A 19,785-nucleotide genomic window follows, 5' to 3' on the forward strand; every position below is an offset into this window, starting at 1 on the left:
TGGAGCCAAGCACTGATTCACCAAAACATCTGAACATTCTTAAAGAAAACTTATTCAAGAAAATGTAGGCCCCAAACCAGGTAGAGACTTGGTGCTGTGAGAACGGAAGATAAAGCCTAGGGCCAGTGTTCCGGAAAGGTCTAAAGGGGCCTTTAGAAGGCAGAACACAGGCCATTCCTCGGGGTCTATCTTAGACAGCAGTGCTCTTCTGGATGAAGACACCGAGTTCAATACAGAATGGTATAGATGAGGATTAGTGAACTACAACAGAACACATCCATGCTGACAAGCACAGAAACTGGAAAAACAAGAAGCAATGAAAGAGGAACATGACACTCTCAAACAAATAGTTACATATATTCCCAGTCCCAGAAGAGAATAAGAATGGAGCAAATGCTTTATGTTAAAGTGTAATCAATGAGAATCCAACACAGATAAAAAATACCAAGCAACAGTCACGTGAGCACAGTAAGCACAAAGAAAACACAGACTAAGTTGATGCTGCACATCAATCTACAGAAAAGCAAAGACAAAAATGCAAGTTTAGCAACCATAAGTAAATAAAGTTAAAAACAAGAGAAAAGACAACGGGACGGCCTCTCAAAGGGGACAGTTAAGTTAGAAAGTGTCAGAGGTCATCATCAACTTGTTGAGAGCAAGAACCACAGATTTAAAATCTTGTGTCCCACAACAATACTCCTCCAAAGCATGCCAGCTTGCAGGAATGGGCAAAGGATTGGTGGCCACACATCCTACAAGAGATGACAACTTTGCAGCCTTGGTTACAGGTAGCTATTATTTAATGATTATAGGAAACTATAAATCAAACACAAGCCAGGAAAGAATTTAACACTGAAAACCTATAGAAGAAATAAGACTTAAGCATTCCTGAAGGTGCCAACTGCTTCTGGAGCAACAGCCTCCCTGATTCACAGACGGAAGAAGAAGTCAACAGCCAGAGAACAGATGGACTGACACACTCCGCCTCAACTCCAGTCAATTCCCTCACTGACTTCTAGCATGAAGGGGAGAAAAATAGAAAATCAGGCAAATGAGAAATCTACTTTTTAAACAGACCCTGGAATGGGAATTATTTTTCTGAGAAACCTGTTCAGGATCTACTGATCTTTAAGATCTTACTATGTTTTGGACTAAAGCTAAGTTGAAAGCTTGGCTTTGATTTTTTCTAAGGTCATGAAAGCAGTGAGGTGTTGAGCAACGCCTGAAGGAAAACTGTTGAAAATAGCCAGCACATAGATTGCTAGAATCGGACTGTGACTTCAGTCAACAGCACTCGAAAAACAATCTACCCCCTGCGATACTTAAAATACTAAGACAAAACTTCCTCATTCATGTTGGCCCAGCTCAGTCAAGGGATCACCCCTAAGCTGGTCAGCTCACTGCGCTAAAGAGAAGAGCAGAATAATAGCCTTTTAAGGAGAAATTGAACTCTTGATCTCAGGATCCTCACCCTCACCCAGTGGCTGGCCAGGCCACAACCCTCTGTGCAAGTCCGCCCACTTTCCCAAACTATTCAGAAAAGAGAATTTCTTTTCTTCTATCTTTTATTCTAAGTACGCTTTTCCTAACCCTTTGGGCTTCTCCCACATTTGGGCTTTCTTACTCTTTCTCAGAAGCACCCCTTCCCACACATGGCTGCCTGTGTCTCCTGGGGCTGGCCTCTGTGCCCAGTGAGACAGCATGGTTTCCTTTCCTCTTCTCCAGCCCCCTCCTCTGGATCTACAGTTGGCCTGAGCTGGTTTGTATTTGGTTTGTTTTAAACGCTTACAAAACTGTCCTTGAGCTTTTACTGAGTTCATCCTTAAATTCTCCTATTAATGCAACTTGGAAAAACAAGAGGGGACCCCAATTTCCTCTTTGTCTTCTGGTGAACACTAAGGGAACCCAAAGTTGCAGTAATACAAACAGAAAAGTGACAAAACTAAATATAACCAGGGTCAATAAAGTTTAAGCAAATCTAAAAGGCTTATCTAACTCACAACAAAGGCCAAGGTCAAAGAAATAAATAACTAAGTGATTAATAATACATTCAGAAAGTGGCCTCAAATTTTAAAAAAGAAATTAGTAGAGACAAAAAAAACCTGAAGAAATAAAAAATAAAAAAAGAAAAAGAATCCAGGTGTAGTGGTGTGTGCCTTTAATACCAGAATTTGGGATGCAGGGGAATTCTCTGTGAGTTCTGGGCCTACCGGGGCTACAGAGTAATGACCTGAATCAAACAAATAAACAATTAAAAACCTGAATAACTAAATAAGTAAATGGATTTACTTCAAAATGATCAAACAATTCAAAAGTAGGAAAGAATCCCAAATATGTATGTGTCTTAAACAGACTTCAAATTTCATGAAGCTAAAACTACCAGACAAGTCAACATTCATAGCTAAAACATATCTCTAATGGAGGTTAGAATATTAATGTGGATGATACAGCGAACCAACTCAACCTAACACTTGCTTGTGGAAAGCCGCTCAGTTACTGTAGAGCAGTCAGCAAGACAGCTCAAGAGCTTCCCAAAACCAAGCATCTATAGCTAGGTTTCTATTGTGTGAACACCAAGACCAAAGTGACTTAGGAAGGAAGGGTTTATCGCAGCTTATATTCTCAGGTCATAGTCCGTTACCAAAGAAAGATGGGTGACAACTCAAGGCAGGACCTGACACAGAGGTCATGGATGAAGGCTAGTGCTTACCCCTTGCTCTTTGTGGCTTACTTCATCTGCACTCTTTCAGCAGCCAGGACCACTACCATGAGCGGCAATGCCTGTGTAAACTGGGCCCCTCCCCATCACTAGAGAATACACTTCCCTGCAAGCCAATTTTGGGGGGGAGGAGGGGTATTTTCTCAAGTGAAGTTCCCTCTTCCCAGCTGACTCTAGCTTGTATCAGGTTGACATAAAAACAGCCAGCCAAAGATTAAGATTCTACAGAGTGCGCTCTCAGACTTGTAAGGAAGTAAATTAGAAATAAACAATGATAAAACATTTAGACAAACTCCAAATATCTAGACATTAAATGAACTAAAACAATCTGTATATAAATGAAGAAAATTACAAATGATATTAGGAAACATTTGTACTTAATGGCAATGATGAAAACACGTATCTAAATGTTTCAAATTCAAATAATGAGAAGCAGAAATTTTAGCTTTAACTGCCTGTGTTAATTTAAGAACATGAAAATCTACAAATAATAATCTGAGCTTCCATCTTAGGAAATCAGAACAACAATTAAACCCAAAGTAATGTACTATTTATAAGATATACATATAAAGATACAAAAAAGACTGAAAACAAGAGACTACAAAGAACAACACTCTTGTACAACCCAAAAGAATATGGGAGGAAGAGCAAGGAGATAAAAACAAAAATAAAGAAAAAGGCAGACATTAGGCAAAAAGCATTACTAGGGATAAAGGGTAATTTTCTTCAAAAAATAGACTTTAAAGCATTATTTTTGATAGGTGTGTGTGAACATGAGTGCAGGTGCTCACAGATACCAGAAAGAGGTAACTGATTCCCTCAAGGTGAAGTCACAGGTGCCTGTGAGCCACCTGGCATGGTGCTAGGAGTGGACTGGACTCAGAGTAGCAAGCTTTATTAACCACTGGGCCACCCACCCAGCCCTATAAGCATCATTCTACCAGGAAGAAAGCTCATTATAAGCTATGCAAAGAAACAGTTGACAGAACTAAAAAGAGATAAAGAAAACTCTATAATCATAATAAAAGACTACAAAGCTCTGTAAATAACTAGAAAGGGGAAGAAAAAGGTGACCAATGATAAATAATAAAACAGCTTAATAGTAATAATCTCTACAATAAAAGAGCTGAAACAACCAAGTCAACAAACTTGACCAAATAGTCATCCACAGAACACCATGTGCACGGGCAGAAGCTCTGCCAAGGACACCCCACTGAGACGAAAATAAGATGGCTCCACAGATGCTTCTCACTCAGTGTGCTCTCCACTCAGAATGTAAACTGGAAGTCAAAAACACATGGCAACCAGAAATCACAAAAGATCCATAAACTATGCAATAATCCCCTAAATAATCCATGAGCTAAAAAGAAATCACAAAAAAAAAGGAATAATGTGTTTTCAAACTAAACAAAAAAATAAACAGCCTGTCAACACCTGACAGGTAAACACATAGCCTCGCATACAGACAGTCCCCAACAGCCTGGCATACAGACATTCCCCCAACACCTTTGCAAACAGACCGTCCCCAATACCCTGGCATATAGACAGTCCCCAACACCCCTGTAAACAGACAGTCCCTAACACCCTGGCATACAGACAGTCCCTAACACCCTGGCATACAGACAGTCCCCAACACCCTGGCATACAGACAGTCCCTAACACCCTGGCATACAGACAGTCCCCAACACCCTGGCATACAGACAGTCCCTAACACCTTTGCATACAGACAGTCCCCAACACCCTGGCATACAGACAGTCCCCAACACCCTGGCATACAGACAGTCCCTAACACCTTTGCATACAGACAGTCCCCACTCCATAAGGATTCACCTGAAATCTTCATGAAGGTGAGAATGAGAGGGGCATTCAAGAAAAACAATTCCTGAAAATCTAAATTTCAGGCCACTGTCTCCTACAGACACAGACATAATATCTAACTAAAACACTAGCAAACCAATTCTAAATATTTATTATAGAATACTAAAACTGATTTAAAAAAATAGGCCTATTTATAAAAACAAAAGGTTAGCTTAACTTAAAAAAAATCAATGTAGCCAATCCACATTAAAAATTAAAGAAGAAAAAGCATAACCATCTCAATAAATTCAATAAATTAAGTGACAAGCTACAATATTCTTTCATAATTAAAACCATTTCCCATACCATGCAGAACTAAAGGCAGACCCTCTACATGATGGACGGCCCCTGTGGTGAAGTGACTGAGGAAAGCCCCACTGGGCATTTGCACACTGTGTAAGGAGGTTTGGGTGCTGCAGCCTTGATGGAGAACACAAGTCACTGGGGCTCTAAGACTGAAAGCCTGGAGGCACAGCCAGTTGGCTCTCTCCACTTCCTGCTCTACTTGAGATCTGAGCTGTTGGCTTCCTGCTCCTGCCGCCACACCTGCTGCTCACTGCCACCCTTCCCTGCCACACTGGGTCTTACCCCTCTGCAACCAGAAGCTCAAATAAACACTCCTTGGTCATGGGGTTTTAGCACAGCAACAGAAACATAGCTAATACAACCTCTAAGAAACCTTACAAGAACCATGAGACATTTCCTTCTTCTAGGATCAGGGAAAACAAAGTTGCCCAACCATCAGCTTGTGCTGACATCTGGATGTTACACTAATAATAAGATGGGGAAACACTGATTAGGAAGAAAGGGAGGATGGGGTGCGGGGGGGGAGACAGACAGGTAGGTGGGTTGGTTGATAGAGACAAGGTCAGTTATGTAAGTCAATTATATTTCTATCGGCAAGAAATTTATCTTTAAATGAGTATATCTTAATATCAAACACTTAATAAATCAGACAAAATATATGCCATCCTATATACAAAACCAAGCTTAAAGCATTATTAAGAATAATTAAAGACGGGGGCTAGAGAGATGGCTCAGAGGTTAAGAGCACTGACTGCTCTTCCAGAGGTCCTGAGTTCAATTCCCAGCAACCACATGGTGGCTCACAACCATCTGTAATGATACCTGGTGCCCTCTTCTGGCCTGCAGGTGTACATGTAGGCAGAACACTGTATACATAATTAATAAATAAATCTTTTTAAAAAAAGAATAATTAAAGAACAGCTAAGTAAATGACAAATACATCATTCTTGGATGGGAAAATTCAGTGCATTAGATACTGGTCAGTTAGCCCAGGCAAGTTTTTATAGACATATAATTTAATGATATCATTATAAAATGTATACAAGCATGCAAAGATCAGAGAACATCAAGTCCACACTTTGGAACCCCCCCTAAAGGGACTATGTGCCAGGGATGAATGACGAGTCACAAGGGAGCAAATCTCCAAAAAGGCAATTAACTCTTACGACAAAAATAACAGTTTTTGTTGAAATAGGAGCGGTGGGGCTGCATCCCCAGCACCCCGGCCGCCTGCTAGCTTATGCCCGAAATAACAACACACAAACTGTATTCATTTAAACACTGCTTGGCCCGGCTAGTTCCAGCTTCTTATTGGCTAGCTCTTACATATTGTTCTAACCCATTTCTAATAATGTGTGTAAGCACCCCAAGGTGCACTTACCGGGAAGATTCTAACCTACGTCCATCCTGGGTCGGAGCTGCCTGGGAGAGCGGAGCCTGGCGTCTCTGCTCCAGAGAGCAGAGCTGTCAGGTCTACCCGGGAGAGCTGAGCATGGCGTCTCTGCTCCAGAGAGCAGAGCTGTCAGGTCTGACCTCACTTCCTCTTCCTCCCAGAATTCTCTTCTGTTTACTCCACCCACCTATGTTCTAGCCAATAAAATGGGCCAAGCCAGTTTCTTTATTAGCCAATGACCTTCCTCCATCAAGTTTTTGTCTGTCCAGCCTTTCCAGGCGGACTGTCATGTAACTCAGGTTAGCCTTGCACTTCTGCTCCTCCTGCCTCCACCTCTAAGGTACTACAATTACAGGTGTTACATCAGCATGCCCCCAGAACTACCTTTTAATAATTGGGGCTGAGGATGTTAGCTGTCCATGGAGAAAATGGAACTACCTTGACCACTTCTTGTTGTGACAGAAAAGAGCTAATATAATAAGGTTTCTCAGAACTCAGAATCAATTTACTAAGGGAAACTAAAGCTTCTTAACCAGAGGACAAAATGCACATAAGGGGAACCTTGTGAGACCAGCGCACTCAGATTAGGAGCCCATACACCGGCTTTGGGCCTTACTCAATAACCTCTTACCACACAGAGCCTGATCCTTCTTACTTAACGTGCCAAGAGACACTTTTACTTTTGTAAATATGTATTATCATTTTCAGAGCCAAATCCATTAAGATTCACAATGACAAGTTAAATAATAGTGACTTTTAATAATTAATAACTACTGGAAACTCAACAAAGGGCCAAATAACATTGTAATTTAATACATAAACTGCATAGTTTATACTCATTTAAAAATGTTCTGCTAACGATAACTCAGCTACCACAGGTGACTAAAATAGTAATTATTGGTGAAGGCTCCTGCCCAACAGAGAAATAGCGCAAACCTGTGAGGACCAAGAGCCACCCCTGGAGCTTGCGGAGAGCCAGCCGCTACACTGACCCCGCTTATTCTCCGTGGCACAGCTCAGTAGTAGATGCTCACACAGTCTTATTTTCTCAACCCCCCCATTAGGTCACAGTGACAAGGGGTGTAGAACAGAGGCAGCATTGGCCTTCCAGAAGACACACATAGCAATAAGGGCCTAAGGTATTATACATTCATATGTTTTTGAAGTTTTAATTTGCATACTTCGTGTCTATAACCAAAAATTTCATGCATGCAAAAAAATGCTTTCTAATAAAAATTAAAACTTTTAATACATCCTGCCAATTACAGTCACATATGGAAAAGAGAGCTGAATATTTTCAGTTACTCATTCATTCCTTTAAGAGATACAGCCTTCAAGTATTATAGATTTATGGAAAGTACTATGGTGGGGATTGAGGGCTAAGTCACCCCCAAGTGTCCATTGTGACTAAAAGCATTTCCACACATGGTGTTCCAGGGAGGTGACAAACCCTTCAAAGGGGAGCCAAATAACAGACCGCTTATGACATTGAGGATGTGCCCTTGAAAAGGGACTGTGCCATCTTGATTGTCATCTCTATTTCTCTTCTCTGGTTCTAGATGTAACCAACTTGTTTCTGCACATGATCCTGCCATAATGTGACACCATCTTCTGCGCTCAGAGACCTGAGCCAACGCGGGCATTTAACACGCCCCTGAAACTTCTCGACTGTGGGCTCAGCAAACCTTTTATTATACTTGAGCTGTCTGTAAAATTTTGTTATAATAATACAAAGATGAGTACTACAAAGGGTTAACACGGTGCATGACTTAATGTTTGGCCTGTGCTTGCGCCACACGTCAAGACAGCACACATTGGTCAGCTGCGCAAGGAACACTGTGTTTTCAACTATTGATCGCTTTACCTTTGCAGCGAGCTGCAGTCCAATCTTGTCGGCTTCGGCCTCCAGTGTTCTACTGTACGGTCTATCAAACACATACTGAAAAGGAGGACAGGAAAAAACTTCATTAAGTGGATTTATTTCATGATCAAAGGAATTTAAAAAAATGAATGTTAAATTAATTTCACAGAAAATCTACTATGAAATGTCTGTCCTCTAAGATTGAAAATGTAAATGAGGCCATTGTTTCTTACATTAGACTCCTGCGTTAAGCAGGAAAATAAGGAAGCTAGGAATGCGCCTGCCTGGACAGCCTCTGCTGCCATCAGCTTATTTCACTCCCCACGTAAAATCTCTGCTGCTGAAGAAAGTGCTGCTGAGGAGTGGGACAGACTTAACTAGGGCCAAGGAACATAAATCTCACAGTTCTAAAAAAATACAGGTATATGAGAGCCAATAACACTAGCCGAAAACATCAGAGGGAAAACTAACCACAGAGGAGAGCCCCTTCTGTGATTAATTATCTTCATTTCCTTTTCTAAATATTGATTAGTCAGGAAAATAAAACTTTCTTCTGATTTAATTTTAAAAAAAAAAACATGAACAGTTACCGTAACTTTAATTTCCCTGATTACTTGTATTTATGAGAATGTTTTCCAATTAAATTCTAATTTGCAGTAAGCACTAAAACTTTGTAGGAACTGGATCAAGCAGCAGGACTTTTGACAAAGGAGCTATTAATCCAGGAAGCAACTATTCAAACACAGCAACATGCTTGTGACAGATACAAGCAACCTAGCCTCTGCTCACAGTTTGTGAGCGTGGCCCAGGACTTCCTTCCCTCTCAGCTACAGGTTTTAAGCTGGAGAACTGCAGGCAGGGGTCAGCTCAGTGCACAAACCAAGTGTGCACCACTGAGTGTACCAACCCAATGGAGCAACTGCTTCAGCATAAGAACTCATAGAGCAATATGCAAAATGGAGCTAGAAACAATAACCTATTCCTCGATTTGCACAGACGATTACATGGACCAATAATAAAATCAATCATCCTTATTAACAGAGTTCTTACTTTGTGCCAGATACTACACAAAATCATTGAAAGCAGTGGCTCTCAAGTGTGATTTGTTTGTTTGTTTGTTTGCTTGTTTGTTGACTCTTGGGGACACTGTAAATGTTTGGAGTTAACAAGGTCATGATGTTGTTACCTAAGTAGTCTCAAATATGTGAACTCAAGCAATCCTCCTGCCTTAGCTCCTCACAGTAGCTGGAATGATAGGAGCATGCCACCATGCTGGCTTCCAGCGGCATTTTTTAAATTTTTATTTTTATTCATTTTATTTTATGTATTTAAGTGTTTTGCCTGCATGTACATACACCATGCATAAGCCTGGTGCATATGGAGGCCAAGAGGGCATCTAATCCCCTGATTACAGATGGTTGTGAGCCACCATGAGTTCTGGAAGCCAATTGAACCCAGATCCTCTCCAAGAATAACAAGGCTCTTTAACCATCTGAGCCATCGAGACACTGTGGAAAGTAAGAACCATGGCCGCCTATTGAATAGGCTGTATATGCTAGAAAAACTCACAATAGCAGGACAAGCCCCACAACAATAAAAATCCAGACCAAACATCAGTATTTCAGAGCTAACAGAGCCCTAGTATATCGTCCCATCACCACGGTAAGTAGGCGAGTGGCCAGAAAAGTGGGATTTCCCGCTCTGCAGTGCATCACTGCCAGTGTTCCCTTATGCTTCCAAAACACGGGGCACGGGGCACTGCAGAGGAAAACATCCACTGACAACAGAGTCATTGAGAGGCCTCAATTTAGAGAAAAAAGCATCCCTGTTCTCAGGTTAACTATTAAGTTGAAAAATTACGCCTAAGAGGCAAGGCTTCATTGACAGCCCAGCAGGTCACTGACAGAAGAAAGTTCCAAACATGATGTGCCATCATCTGAACCTAACTGCTCTTTCTTCTTCAATTTGAGAATCAGTTTCAATGTGGTTAGCATAGCTGTGAGGATGACAAGACTGATCCTCAGTAACACAGCACTCTGAACAATGAAGGGCTTAGTCACGAGATTATTATTATCAGCACTAAAGCACCAAAAACTGCCCCACCCATGTATTCTAGGCAGTGTTTGTTTAACTGCATAAGCAGCGATGGAGAATGATATGAAACCCCATGATCATTAAAACTTCAGGCTTCTAGAAAGAGCTCTCTGGAGGAAGGATGCCACTGTCACAGAGATAAGGGAAGGACCAATGACTAGGTTTTGTCTCTATGATATCAACACCTATGGGGAAAAAAAATCCATGGTAGCTCTTTTAATCAATCCTTATATATCACTGAACAGATGTAGAATTCCTTAATTAAATGCTACATAGGAACAACACCTAAAAATGAAAATCAGACACTAAAATTCCATATCTGACTCCAGGACAGACTTTAACACAGCTCTGAGAGACACTGCTTTCCATGGGTACTGTTGCATGCTCACCACAGGTCATCTTAGACTTACCTCCTGCAGCTTCGATTGTATCCATTGGCCCAGAAGTGCCAAGCTGTCTCGTGGACAGATAGCCCAAATCATTGTGAGAAAAATCATACCAAGGAAATCCAGTAAGTGAACCAAGCTAGCCTTTTCTGCCTGAGAATAATAAAATAATGAAAACCACTTAATAAATTAGTATTTAGTAAATGGAAACAGTACACATCTATACTTTCTAGCCCTATGTGTGTTCAATTGGCCAACATGAACAAAGATATGACTTTTTAAAATTATTTTATTATATTTGGTTTTTATTTGTGTGTGTGTGTGTGTTTGTGTGTAGGGCATGGGCATGCCATAGTACAATAGACAAGGTGCTCTGATATAATGCTTTGTACACTGTAAAGATTTGTCACTTGTATTGGTTTTAATAAAACACTGATAGACCAGTAGCCAGGCAGGAAGTAAGGGAGAGGTGACCAGACTAGGTGAATTCTGGGAAGGGAAAAGGCTCAGTCTGCAGTGGACACCCAGACACAGAGGAAGCAAGATGAGAAGGCCTTATTGATAAAAGGTACCAAGCCACATGGCAAAACATAGATAAGAACTATTGGTTAATTTAAGTTGTAAGAGCTCATTAATAATAAGCCTGAGCTAATATGCCAAACAGTTTATATACTAATATAAGTCTCTGTGTGTTTCTTTGGGACTGAACGACTCTGCTGTAGGATGAGAAAGGACAGAAACTTCTGCTTGTAACAAGGAGGTCAGAGGACAAGTTGTAGGGTCAGTTCTCTCCTTTCATACGTGGGACCTGGGATCTAACTCATGCCATCAGGCTACAGCCAAGAGTTTTTACTTGTCAAGAATTTCTCCCTTCATATCCATGCTGTCTCCTGGCATGCCCCCTTTTCTTTGCATATACACCTGTGAGTCACTTATGCCTTTAACATTGTACCACTTTTGATGAGCTAATTATTCATCATCAGAGACAGTAACAAATAAATTAATTAAATAAATTAATAAACTAGTTTCTTACATTAACCAGCACAATGATTCCTCTGGTATGATAAGCCCCATTTTATAGATAATGGACTGGAAATGGATATTTTGTGATTGCCCCAATTCACATAGCTATTAGTAAAAGGACCAAAAAAATCACAGGCTGATGCTATTTTGGTTTCTAACATAGACACTATACTCTACACATCAAATAAAAGTGTTTATCACATTTATATTGTTACATAAAGCCTATATATATTATATATATAATAGATAACACACTTAAAACAAGAAAATTCAGAAAGAGATCACAAATTTAATTAAAGGTATTTTGGTGTGTATGACCTAATACATGAAAGAAAATAACACATTTATACAAATTTTCTGTAGTGAAAGTTTGGTATTTATCACTGAGAATTGGGTTCTGAGTGTTGGACATACTCACAGCAGTAAGCAGAAAAGGCTTGTATAAAAAGTGTATTCTGCCCAGTAATGTCTAGTAAAAGTTAAATGCATGGGCTTATTCACCAGTCACTAGTGTGTGTTAACTCACTACCAGGCTGACTTTCTACCAGTCACTCCCTGAATGGACACAACATGGCTAAAAACTAAAATCAGACTATGACCTTCACAATATAATCTCTCCTCACAAAACAACTATCACACAGCAGTCGCTAGCTGTAAAACAGCTATTGAATTCTACCATGAAAGACTGAAGTCAACATGACAATGTTTATAAAGAGAACATCCTTGTTATAGAGTATTAAAGAGAGTATAACTGTTTTTAGTCTTAAAAAATAGAAACATTTCTTAAACTGCATATTTATAGAAAAAAGAAAACAGCATAAAAGCCAGGTTTAATCAAAACTAAGACTTCCAAAAGAGAAAATGGTGTGTTAATAAGAGACCTTTGTCAAAGAAACAGTAACTTTTGTCCAACATGGCTGTTCCCTGCCTCTCTGTTTCATCTGACTGCCATCCTGTACTGGTGGTGGTAACCCCACACTGACAGGCACTAACTGGATGCCACATCAGCTGAATGGTACCATCTTTTAAAGCTACAACAGCCACATCTTGAAAGCAACCTTAAACAACATGTAGATACAAGTTGGCAGCACCTGCGTACACTACTGGGTGCTATTCTGGGTCAGATGGGGTCAGTAAAGTCATTTCTTCCCTTCTAAAACCATTAAAGATTTCTGCTTAACGATTACCAAATTCTCTGTGTTGTCCAATAAACACAGACCAAAGTTCGGTGTCACAGACAGACATAATCAGAGACACAGGCACAGATTCAAACATACACACATAGATACAGGCAACGGTACAAATAGATCACACACATATACACAACACACAGATGGAAGACACAGGAAGAGAAGTGGCGAAATCAAATTTAAACTTACACTTTGCCAAACTAACCCAAGAGAAAGTGTCTGTCTCATTCATTAATGCATCACTGATATATTAAGACATCATTATTTGAGAGATATTGAAATACACTATAATGATACTATCTCTATTGCTTAGATTTATTCTTGTAAATATTTAGGGAAAATATTCTTTAAATATTTTCCTGTAGCTCAAAAGAAATCATGAATGCTTCAAAAAAAGAGCAACTTTGGCCCAGCTCGCCTAATTATTCCACTAAAGAATAGGTAGAATTTTAAATGACTTTGGGAAAGACTAAAAAACTTTATAATTTCCATTTGAAGTTTAAAATATTTGCACTTACAATTTAGCCTATTGTAATCCTCTCACAAACATTAACTGCATGTTCCAATTAGAAAATAAAAATATATTTATCTCTATTTATATGTGCAAAAGATCCATTCACATTTTTAATAAATAGCAATCAAAAATGAGTACAAAAAATATGTTTTGACCTATGTGACCACTATTAGTCTTTTTAAATGTTAGTTTCTTAACATATAAACCAGGGATGACAGATATATAGATAGTTATTAAAGCTCTGAGTGAGAAAGAGCATATTAGATGAAGCTCAGTAAACTACTCCAGCAAGGTGTCATTACTGCTCCACATTCGTGTCATATTGCATATCATTTAGACATTTTCCAACAATATTCCAAGCCATCTTTTGAAAATGAGTAAGAATAAAACTGATTTACCACTTAAATAGTAATATCACTTTCCAACAATTAGTTTTCTGACTAGATGTAAGTGTGTTAATAATTATGAAAGTTTAAATTTTAATGTGAAATAATTAGAGGTTGAGACTAATTACTTTTTAGCAAAAGAGACAGGTGATAAAAACAGTATTTAAGAGAAACACTAATTATTCAGTATCACACACTAAAGACTGTAAAAGTCTCAAAATAGGCTAATCACTTTTTTTCAGGTACAGAATAAGGTACAGAATAATAACATTCCATCATTAAAAGAAAGAAAAATCCTGAAAAGATTGGGTTCTTTAAAGGCTACAACCTGGCAATAGCAAAGCAACATTCAACAGCTGCACATCATTCGGGTACTTACTGCATGCCCCAGGACTGCGTGTGCAATCTCATGGCCCAGAAGGAAGGAGAGCTGGTGAGTATCGGTTACACTATTCAAAAGCCCAGTAAAAACAAACACTTGCCCGTTCTGCACATAAAGAGAATAATATAAGCAATTAGCCCACAGTGAAACTTAAAGACACGAAAGCTAGAAACAAAAATGTATTTTAAAGTATTTACTTACAGGAAGAACAAAGGCATTCACGTCTGGGGAATCAACCACATGAATCACCCAGTTGATCTCAGAGATCCCTGGGACATCCTGATTGCACTGAGTCAGATGATGCACCACTTCTTTAACAGTCAGGTAGCGGGGGTCTCTCTCGGGCAACATAGCGTCTTTAAATTCTTCCATCCACTAGAAGATTTTTCAACAAGTATTGTTTAAGAGCTCTTGCTTCATGAAAAGTGCTTCATTTGACTAGTGTTGGGCATTTTAATTTTGAATTGTGCAAAAATTTACATATATTAAATGCTCACATTTCTGAAATTTAAATTATTCATGTAAAAGCGGTATAGTGTCTCACAAAGGAATAAATTATACGATTTTTTCGTATAACGTAATTCAATTCAAATTTTATTCTTCTTTTCTATTAATCTATATGCAAGTAAAATGCTTAGATATTTCTACCTTCCTAAGAATTCCAGGAAACAAAACTGCCTAGATACTAAAGGATTCACATGAAAAACTATGTAGCTCAGCTGGCAGAGTGGGCACTCTAATGGCGTATGCAAAGCCTGAGCTCGAGCCTCACTCAGCACAAACCCAGTGTGTACACAGCCTTGTACTCTGAACACTGGAGAGGTGGAACCAGGATGATTAGAAGGTCATCCTTTGTCTGCTGCAGAGGAAGTTCAAGGCCAGCCTGGGATACAAAAAACCCAGTCGAGAGAGAGAAAGAGAAAGAGAGAGAGAGAGAGAGAGAGAGAGAGAGAGAGAGAGAGAGAGAGAGAGAGAGAGAGAATGCCAAAGAAAATTAATTACTTTCATAATCTACTAAATGGAAGAACACTCTATTCATAATACAGACTCAGGCTTTTACAAAGAGAGACAATATCTCACAAATTGTAAAGTATTCGATCCACACTGAAGGAAAGAAAATCATTGAGATCTCAGAACTAATGGCCAAATCATTTTCTCTATGTGATGCTGATTTAAAAGCATAGCCATCTTATATAGGAGAACATTTTTTTCTGAAGCTTTTTTCTGAGAGATTCTATCATATATACTGAGAAAAATTAAGGCTATTCTACAAATATTTAATTTTCATAAAATGCATCGTTTAATATATAAATCAAGTTGATAACATTTTTCTTTTTCCTTTTTTTCTTTTGGCTTTTCAAGACATGGTTTCTCTGTGTAACAGTCCTAGCTGTCCTGGAACTAGCTCTTGTAAACCAGACTGACCTCGAACTCACAGAGGTCTGTCTGCCTCCCTCCAGAGTAAGTGCTGGAATTAAAGGCATGCGCCACCACCACCCGGCTGATAATCTTTTTCAAGATGCACTAAAACATATGACTTAATGGAATATGGACTTAGAAGACTGCATCAATCACCATTTTTAAAGAATAATTCACAGTGCAAACAAATTTTAAAAAGTCCTCTATTAATCCTTCTCAAAGAATCTGAGTTTGCTGCCTACTGCTGTGATAAACACCAGGACAAAGCCACTGGGGAGGAGAGGGTTTATTTCATCTTGCACTCTCAGGCCACACTCCATCACCAAAGAAAGGCACGGCAGGAACTGAAGCAGAAGCCCTGGGAGAATGTTGTTGACTGGTGTCTCCTCATAGCTGCCTTAGTTTGTTTTCTTACACACCCCAGAACCACCTACACAAGGGTGGTACTGCTTCCAGTGAGCTGGGCCCTCCCACATCAATCATTAGTCAAGACAATGGACCACAGGCTTGCCTATGGGCCACTCTTGTGCAGGCATTTTCTCAACAGAGGATCCTTTGTCTCTCAGATGATTCTAGTTTGTGTCGAGCTGACAACACACTAGTTTACACACTATGAAACTACGGAATGTTATAATAGCTCTATAAAAATGTTTGGATTTGGGCTGGAGAGATGGCCTAAAGGTTCTGAGTTCAATTCCCAGCAACCACATGGTGGCTCACAACCATCTGTAATGAGGTCTGGTGCCCTCTTCTGGCCTGCAGACATACATACAGACAGAATATTGTATACATAATAAATAAATAAATATTTTTTAAAAAGTGTTTGGATTCACAGACCAATAGATAAAGCAATAAAAATGTCTAATCACATGAACACACTTATACATATATACAGAGCCATATGTATACACACCGTATATACATATAAACAAATCCATTCTCATTTTTTATGCTATTTGAATAGTAGAAGATATACAATTTCATAGAAGGTTTGTTCCAATCTTTTTTTTAAATACTATTTATTTATTATGTATACAATATTCTGTCTGTGTGTATGTCTGCAGGCCAGAAGAGGGTACCAGACCTCATTATAGATGGTTGTGAGCCACCATGTGGTTGCCGGGAATTGAACTCAGGACCTTTGGAAGAGCAGGCAATGCTCTTAACCGCTGAGCCATCTCTCCAGCCCTTCCTTTCTTTCTATAATACTTTTCTCAAGCTATTTTCCTATTAAGACTAAATTTTAAAAGATATTTTAAATGTCTGTATGTATTCTAAGACACTGTCATTATTTAACTAAAAACAATTTTTATAGTAAAAAGTCATTACTATCTGTGGTGTTTAAAATAAAATGGTTCCCCAAAGGGAGTGGCACTATTAGGAGGTGTGGCTTGCTAGAGTAGGTATGGCCTTGTTAGAAGAAGCCTGTCACTGTGGAGGTGGACTTTGAGGACTCATATATGCTCAAGCAATGCCCAGTGTCTCAATTCATTTCCTGTTGCCTTTGGATCAAGATATAGAGTTCCCCAGCACCATTTCTGCTTGCATGCTGCAATACTCCCAAACACCATGCTCCCTATCATAATGATAATGGACTACTAAACCTCTGAAACTGTAAGTCACCACTTCAATTAATTTTTTTTTTTATAAGAGTGCTGTGGTCATGGTATCTCCTCCCAGCAATAGAAACCCTAAGACAGTATTAATGATAACTTTCCTTTGACAGGCTCATGTATTCATTTGCAGTAAACAGACATGAAGACCTGAACACCGTGGAGCCATCACCTATTCAAACAATGGCATTCAGCACATCCCTGTAAGTGGTATCTACTGGAATGCAAGGATGGTCTTCATCCTTGAGGACACACGAGGGCACAAAGTACACAATGTGTCATTAGTACTAAAGTTATTACACATCTCAAAGAGTTAAGATTTCTGAATCACTCCTTTACTGAGCATTCAGAAAAGAAGTGATTATGGTGGCACACACCTGTAACCTCAGCACTTAGGAGACCGAGACATAAGGGTCATCGGTTGATGGCTAACCTGGGCCTCATGGGGAAACTGTCTTAAGAAGAAAAAAATGGCGGAAAATACAGTACGATTTCAAAAGTCAAAACTGATATTTGCAAGAATAACAACTGTCTTATTACACCTCACTTTCAAGGTATAAAAATTCTCACAACCTATTTACTTAGTTGATACATAAAAAGTAAGCACTTATTTGATACATAAAAACTAAGCACTACTTTGTATGCTGTGTTAGTTCCTAGGATAAAATTAAACAAACCAACAATGCTGTTGGTCCCATGAGCTTAGCCTAATAAGGCCAATGGACACAGACTACGTTAAGTTCCCCTATGGTAAGAAAGCAGAGCACGGAAAACTAGCACTGCTGAGCACGGGGCACAATCACAAAGACACAGTTCCCAGTTCAGCATGATCTAGTCGCTGGTTTGAGCCAGTCTGAACATAAAGCGAGGTTTTCCTGAGCAGAAGACAGTGAGGTACAGACTTGAGCAGAGCAGGGGCCACCCGGGTGGGAGGAAAGCCCCACTGCACATGATGCAAAGCCCTTCCCTGGGTATGAGACCTGGGAAAAAGTTACTACGTTCTATCAAAGACGAAAATTCAAAGCAGTGCATCTTCCATATGTAAAGAAGCCTCCTGCCTCAGTGCCTCCTTATGCAATCTAGCTAAGGACAGTTCTTGCTACTTACCACTTGGTACTCCAAGTCTGAGAGAAGTCTGAAGTGCTCCTTCCCCAGCAACAGCAGTTTGCTCCTTCCTGTGACAGGGCTCACTTCCAGGTGAGTGAAGTAGAACACCACAAACAACAGTCCGGAGGCACTCAGGCCAAGGAGCAACTTCCATTTATTCTTCTTCACGCTGTCTTTAAATAGCTCCTTCTTGTTGGGAGGAAGTGCTTGCCACCATTTCCTTATGCCCCTGTGACAAACCAGAAAGGAGCATCGTAAGTGCATGCTCACCTTCCAACAAAGCTCACACACGTGAGCCAGGATTTTACAGCATCAGTTACTTCCATCTCTATGTTTCTCTGTACACACAGCTTTTGAACTTATAAAATTCTTAGCTAAAGTATGAAAAAAGTCAGAAACTCTATACAGCCATACATAAAATCCATAAGGCTCATCTGAATTTCCCGCTTCAGCTAGTGTGACGGCAAAGACTAACGTGAGGGTCTTACAGCTACCACCGACCAACACTTGGGACTGGTTGCCATGCCAAAGTGCTCTTCTAATCATTATGCACATGTCACCTCATTGGCTCTTCCTCATGTAATAGCTTGATACAAAGAACAACCTAGCCACAGTGATCGGATGGTCCAGTCGGTCCGTCGTGGGCAGCAGGAGGAAAACCCAGGAGTAAAGGGAAGGCAGATAGAGTCCCCAGGCCATCATCTGGGGTAACGAAGGATAAATATGTACCTTTCGAACTGCTCTTCCTGCTGGTCCCCAGACTCCAGCTCGGTCTACAACCCAGCAAGGAAGAAGAGAAGCAACCTCGGCTCTGACTCCGGGGGTGAGCAGTGCTGCCCAGAGCAGCAGCTCCACTAGCATGTCATTAGAAGGCAAGGGAGGATCGGAAGCAGCAGAGTAAAGAAATGGCGCTTTTACAGATGCAACCTGGGGACGGCCTTGTGAGCTGACAATAGTTCTCTCAAGTGCTGTAAACACTGACAACAAGCACTGTTTTCAATAGTGGGACAAAACATTTCTTTGTGTATACATCTGTCAAGTCTTAATAAAATTTATGACACACACATACATGTACACACACACAAATACACAAACATCAATCCCTTCACAGGGATTCATTTAACAAAGCAATTTTGTAGTTCCTGTAATTTACCAAGTTCCTGCTTTCATAGTTCAACCAAAAGGTCTCTCTGTATTCCATATCAAAGGCTCCGTCTCTAGCCTGAGGCACTACTACGAGATGTCAGGTCTCTAGTGACAGGAAGTAGGGTCACTGGGGATGTCCTTGAAGGGGATGTTAGGCTCCTGGTCCCTATCCATTTCTCTCTTTGCCTTCCTGGCCATCATGAAATGGACAAGTCTCCTCTGCCATGTATTCCCACCAAGATGCACTGAGTGGCCCTGGGGCCGGAGCGACCATGGACTGAAACCTCAGACACCATGAGCTGAAATATGTCTTTGCTGCCTTTATTATCTCGGACATTTCAGTGTCGGAAAACTGGCGCAGAGACACATGAAATGCCTCTTAGCAAAGT

General features: G+C 40.1%; 1 protein-coding gene across 2 annotated transcripts in view; it reads right to left on the reverse strand.

The window, feature by feature from the left end:
• The window catches only part of Oma1 (OMA1 zinc metallopeptidase), a 67,144-nt gene that overhangs the window by 39,110 nt on the left and 8,249 nt on the right, over window positions 1-19,785 (reverse strand). For both annotated transcript variants that reach the window (XM_050136232.1, XM_050136233.1), the window contains exons 3-7: window positions 18,251-18,479; window positions 14,313-14,486; window positions 14,109-14,216; window positions 10,641-10,769; window positions 8,140-8,214 (exon numbers count right to left, since the gene is read on the reverse strand). In XM_050136232.1, coding sequence (XP_049992189.1) covers window positions 8,140-8,214; window positions 10,641-10,769; window positions 14,109-14,216; window positions 14,313-14,486; window positions 18,251-18,479 — 715 coding nt within the window. The remainder of the gene's footprint in view (window positions 1-8,139; window positions 8,215-10,640; window positions 10,770-14,108; window positions 14,217-14,312; window positions 14,487-18,250; window positions 18,480-19,785) is intronic.

Source organism: Alexandromys fortis, unplaced genomic scaffold, assembly GCF_014885135.2.
Source record: "Alexandromys fortis isolate MF-2015 unplaced genomic scaffold, M_Fortis_MF-2015_v1.1 scaffold_13, whole genome shotgun sequence".
In the NCBI taxonomy this organism is placed as follows: Eukaryota; Metazoa; Chordata; class Mammalia; order Rodentia; family Cricetidae; genus Alexandromys; species Alexandromys fortis.